This window comes from Diabrotica virgifera, chromosome 9 (assembly GCF_917563875.1).
Source record: "Diabrotica virgifera virgifera chromosome 9, PGI_DIABVI_V3a".
NCBI lineage: Eukaryota > Metazoa > Arthropoda > Insecta > Coleoptera > Chrysomelidae > Diabrotica > Diabrotica virgifera.
The window spans coordinates 121528220-121534358 of record NC_065451.1 but is presented as its reverse complement, the minus strand read 5'-3'; the positions used below and the strand labels follow the sequence as shown (position 1 = coordinate 121534358).

Below are 6139 nucleotides of genomic sequence, written 5' to 3'. Positions count from 1 at the left end.
CGGCAGATATAGTTTTAGGCCATTACAAGCACTTTTTCGCCCCTCTGGAACATCACTGGTCTTCTTCTCCTATTTTGATTTTGTCTTTGAACATATTTCTCATTACTTCGTCGCAGCCTCCTCTGTACCGTTTCCACCACCTGTTGGTATAATCTTGGCTCTGGATCTTCCCATGGTCTTCTCGGCATGACACCTTTCATTATGTATTCCGGTGTCTCTTTGGTTACTGTACTTATGGTGTTTAGATACTTTTCAATTTCCGCTATGTTCCTATCCCATCGTCGATGTTGTCCATTCGTCGCAATACGGAGAAATTTTATCACTTTCTGTATAAAACTTCTGAGGGTCTGTTTATCACTTTCTGAGGGTGTCTGACGCTAACAAAATTTGACTCAATTCCTCTTTCTCACAGCTGCCCTTTGAAACGATCATTTCGGAAATACGTTGCATTGTCCAGGTGAATTTTTCTTGGTGTTCCTACTGTAGCGATAAAATTGTCGATCTTTCTCATTATTTCTTCTCCTTTTGTGGTGCGGCAACTGTATAATTTTACATATTTTATATATACTACAAAATAGCAGTAGTACTTTCGGGCAATATTAAGCTGTCCTTGAATCTAAAGGCGCGTCCACACTGGAGCAACATTTGGCAACTTGTAGCAATTTTATGTTGCAACAAGTTGCTAAATGTTTAATTTATTAAACTTTTGACATAAAACAAACTGTCCTCACTAGTGCAACAATGTTAATGAATGTTTGAACTTGTTGAATCACAAATTCAGTTGAGTACAACATTCTGTCCATACTGCTGTAGTTTTGTGACATGATGGAGGAAGACTTATTAACTGCTACCGCGTGCTTTCTAATTTTGTGTGGTGATTCACGAAAACGGAAGCGTAAATGTTGGGTCCGTCCAAGTTTGAAGAAAAGGGAAAAATATGGTGGAAAGGAAATATTATCGGATTTAAAGAAAGATGACGTTTTATTAGAACTTCGAACCGATGGGTGCTTCAAAAATTTTTTGCGCATGAGTAGTTCAGATATGGAATTTTTGCTGCAAAAAATTGCACCAGTGATAAGAAAAGCAGATACTAACTGTAGAAAGGCTATACCTCCACAAGAACGATTAGCTGTAACATTGCGCTTTCTGGCAACTGGAGATTCCTACAGCAGCTTGATGTATTTATTTAAGATTTCGAAACAAGCTATCTCAAAGATAGTACCAGAAGTATGTGCTGCGCTAGTAAATGCAATTAAAGACCAAGTTAAGGTAAGTAAACTTTATTGTACTTTTTTATTGATAACTTTAGAAGTTTTACATGTTACTTAATTGAAATGCCTCTGCGAGAATGTTTGAGGAACCAAAAGCAGTAGAGGAGTCTGAAGAGTTTTGTATGTATGTCTCCGCTGGTGATATAGCTGGTGTGCTGCAATACGATGAATGTGATTGTGGTCTCGTGGAAGGTTGCATTGATAAAATTGGCTCATATGTGTTAGTTGATTGTGGCATTCCATAATCATATTTACCCATACTTGCATCGAACAAAATATTACCTATAAGATGTTCTACAATATTTTGTGCGCAGGTGGTATTCAAATCCCTAATTTTACACGCCATATGTTCTCCAAATACATCGAATTTGTCTCGCTGTCGTTTATTTTGTATGTCTTGAATTATTTTATATGCCTCTTCTTTTCGAGCGTTATCATCGATTTTTCTTGTAAGTGTTTGTGTGACACGTCTAGTTTTATTAGGGTGTTTAAATTCATCAAGATTTGTGCTGTTCGGATTTTCCACGGTTTTTTTACGAGGCTCTTGAGAGGATTTGTTAGATGCCGAAGGCTTCTCACAAGCAGCGTTAGATGTTGATGGGTTTTGAGAACCATCGTCATACAAGTCTTTCATGCCTTCGTTGCCATTTTCTGCATCTTGAAATTCTTGGGTCTCATTTCCACCTTCATCACAATCTGTTACTTGTGAATCATCTAAATCCGTTTCGGAGGAAGAGTCATTAAGGTCATCCTGAAAAGAAAAATACATTGTATAAAATGTAAACACTACAGTGATCTACATTTTTAGCATAAGTAATGATATCTTTGTATTTCAGATGCCTAAAACTGCTCAAGAATGGGAAACAATTACTAATGGTTTCAGTGTTCTTTGGAATTTTCCAAAATGTGTAGGCGTCATGGATGGCAAGCACATTGCAATACAAGCACCAAAAAGCAGTGGAAGTGATTTCTTCAATTACAAAACGTTTTTTAGCATTGTTCTGTTCGGCGTAATGGATGCTAATTACCGATTTTTGTATTTTCATGTAGGCTCCCAAGGGAGAATATCTGATGGAGGAGTTTTCGAAAATACATTATTCAAAAAACTATTAACTCGCTGCAAACTCAACCTTCCAGAATATAGCTCTTTACCAGGACGTGAGAAATTAGTCCCTCACGTATTTTTAGGGGATGATGCCTTCCCATTATCACCAAATTTACTGAAACCCTACCCTGGGGCGCAGGACAAAAGGTCTCCCAAAAGGATATTTAATTACCGTCTTAGTAGAGCGAGAAGAATATCAGAAAATGTTTTTGGAATGTTATCTTCGATTTTTAGAATATTTAGAAAACCCTTACTTTTAGAACCAGAAACTGCAGAAGTTGTTGTTATGGCTTGCATTTACTTGCATAATTTTTTAAGGAATAGTTCAAGATCTAAAAATTCCTACAATCCCCCAGGTACATATGACGGTGAAGATAAAGATACAGGACGTGTTTTAGAAGGATCGTGGAGAAGAGAAACTCAGAGTAATACATTTACTTCATACAAGAAAGTTGCACGAAATGCATCAACTGAAGCAAAAGATATTAGGCAAGAGTTTGCAGATTTTTTCGTTACACCTTTGGGGCTGGTGCCGTGGCAGAATAATTATTGAATTATAATTCATGTATAAATTGAAATTGCCTATTTATTTGTTTGAATAATTAATAACAGAAAAGTTAATATCTAAAAACATTGTGTGTTTACTTACCACGTTCTCAGCTTCACTTTCCTTGCATGGGCGGACTTTGTTTTTGTCTCGAAGAAATACTAATGCATCGTAGGCAAACCACTTGGAATGAAACTGAGCGCCTGCTCCAGACTTTTTCATGCTGCGATATTTTTTTTTCTCTCTATAAAACTGAGCCACCAAATTACGGATTTTTCTTTTTGCCTCTTCCTGAGATAAGCACCCTACAGCTGAACAAACTGCATTCCATGCATCATTTTTTGATTCTCTGCATTTATATTTAACATTTTTAGGATTCCAAATACATGGATGTTGTCTATAATTGTCAATTAAATTTAAACAATTCTCCGAAGTCCACTTAAACGCCATCACTAAATATAGACGCGGCGGTCTGTCTACTGTCTTGTCACTCAATTTGCAACAGGTCTCAACTCGCAACAATCCGTCCACATCGAAGCAATGTTCACAAATGTTTCACTTTGTTTATTATCCTTTGATCTTTACCGCTAGAAACGGATTTATACAACATACTACAACTTGTGTTGAATCGCAACACCAACTTTATGCAACGCAACACAACATATTCCAACAAATATAAACATTTTATGTTGTAACAAGTTTTTGTTGTATTATGTTGGAAAATGTTGCTCCAGTGTGGACGCGTCTTATAAAAATAAAATATTATATTTTCTAATATGTAAAAATTTCTAACGATGTACATGATACATGTAATAATGGTTCTTTTTTAACTGTAATGTACCATTTTTATTTTCCAGTGGCATGTTTTTTAGAGTCTCTACTGCCTCCAACAGAGACTTACAACTTTTATGCACCTTCAGAAGACACTTAATTTCCAACAAACTATTTTCATCTACAATTCCTGAAATAGTAACTATTATAATTTGCTTCAAAATATTAAAAATTTTTACTAAAACGTGTAATGTGTAGTGAAATTTAATGTGTACATTACCATCTGGAGTAGCAGCAAGGTGATTGTAAATATTGTCAATAAATATTCCACACTTCTGTACTTTTTTTCAGGATTCAATGCCATAAATCTTTGTCTTGCGACATCTTATCTTTTCCATAAAGCGTGTATTCATTATTCCAAGCGGGCGCAGTTATTGTTTTTATTAAACTTCTACAGCTTGTATTGGGCCTTCTTTTGCAAATTGATCCAAAATAGGAAGCTGTTACCCTATTTCTTTTAACTTGCCTGTAAAGAGCATTGTCCCATTGACCTACGGTTTGTCTTTCGATCTCCGGGATCTCTTATGGTTGCACCTAAAATAATCATTGGATTTATTTTCATTACAAAATATAAAAATCTGAAATTTACTTGTATAGCTTTTAGGATCCTAGAATGTTCCGACTGATATTCATTTTCTGTTAATGCTGGTTGTAAAGCGTGAAGACCATAATCAGTATTATTTTTAATGGCTCTGCTTCTTTTTTTCGGTAATGTGAAACAAAATCCAGCTTTCGCTTAGATTTTAGTTTCACAGTCCGTTGGTTTTGTTTTATATTTCGTTTAAAATATTTTCCTAGAGACCTCTTTAAAATACTTCTCCACTTTTTCCTGCCATTCTACACCCTCGTTATAACGCAGACCTGAAATTGCTGAACGACACCTAAAACTACCCCTTCCAGAGAGGTTTAGCCTCTTGCCCCCATTAAATTTACATAGAATTGACATGTATATTTCAGCCCGATTATTGGTGTCTTTGTCAATTAAACGGCGACCTTTAGAATTGAGTCTCTGTAAAGAACCTGCAAATGAAGTTATGTAAAAAAGTGCAACTGATAAATATGTATAAAGACAAACTAATTAGAGTGCCTTACACTTACCATTTATATGAAAGTATAAGCCAGTATTTTTAACAGATGTCGTCAAATGTGCATCTGATTGCTGCTCTGTACAGTACTGGTCGCTGCACATAGTATGGTTGCCAAAGACGTGGTCTATACTTTTCTGTAAATTCGATTTTAAATTTTCCACATCCGAATAAGCAGCTGTATTAATGATTTTGGTGCAACAATTCTGCAGTTCTTTAATTTTATTGTTGGTTAGAAGTGCTCTAACTTCTTTGTTTACAGTAGTATCTGCTTTAATTTTGTACAGAGCTTTTCCATAATTTTTAATCGCATGGTTGCGGCATTCTATTTTGGTTACGTACTGTCCATAGGCAACCTCTTCACGAATTTTACCATATACACTAGAGTCTCCATCTGCTATAAACTGCAAAAATTTAAGTCCATGAAGAGTTTGGCTTTGCTTAAATCCTTCGACTATCATTGATGTCTCCATTGCAGTCGATGAACCTTGCCAGTTTTTATAACAGGTGTGAACAGGTACAGGGCTGTTTTTAGATTAATATCGGGCACATAGTGAACAATACTTATTCCTAACTCCCAGATATATCAATTTTTAGTTAGTTTTCCAATGATAAGTGCCTAAAAAGTAAGATTTTTTTTATTTTTACCTTAATCTGTTAGTTTTCTTATATTTATAATAGCTTATTAATTGTTATATTGGTAAATTGAAAGAGATTATGGAAAAACGGATATATTAACGATGATATGGACAAAGCGGAACGGGTAACCCAAGGAAAACCCACCAAATTTCATTGACATATCTCAACCGGTTTTAAAGCAATAAAATAAATCATCAGTTTTTAAGAAAAAATTCAACATCCCGTATCACAGAAACGAAACATTTGCGGACATACGTTTATAAAGCCAACTGTCATTATATTTTCATGCAGAATTACCCCTTAAAGTTTGTCGAACTTATTTAAAAACACCGTATATTGATGAAGAACATGTCTAGTTGTTAAAGTACTCAACTTTTTTATTATCCAACATAAACGAATGAATAAAAAAACAGAATGTTAAGAAAACCTGAGGCTATAGTTGGGTTTTAATTTCAGTATTTTATAAATGCTAGAATATTCCACAGGGTGATGCGAACTTTGAGAAAAAAACAGTTTGATTGGTACACCCGGTATACAATGAAAATTTATCTGTTCAGCAACAATATTATTACAGTGGTATTGATAAAGAATGAGGCTAGAACATGTTCAAAAAATCACTTAATTCGGCCAACAGGTTTAGGAAATATGAGACATCAAAAAT

At 35.0% G+C, this 6139-nt stretch overlaps 1 protein-coding gene across 1 annotated transcript; it reads right to left on the bottom strand.

Annotated features, from left to right (window-relative positions):
- Window positions 1-1264: 1264 nt before the first annotated feature.
- On the bottom strand, window positions 1265-3145 carry LOC126891283 (uncharacterized). The gene is made up of 2 exons (XM_050660462.1): window positions 3026-3145; window positions 1265-2022 (listed from the first exon to the last, which is right to left on the bottom strand). The coding sequence occupies exons 1-2, from the start codon at window positions 3143-3145 to the stop codon at window positions 1315-1317; spliced, it is 828 nt and encodes a 275-aa protein (XP_050516419.1). The 3' UTR covers window positions 1265-1314.
- Between the last annotated feature and the right edge of the window lie 2994 nt (window positions 3146-6139).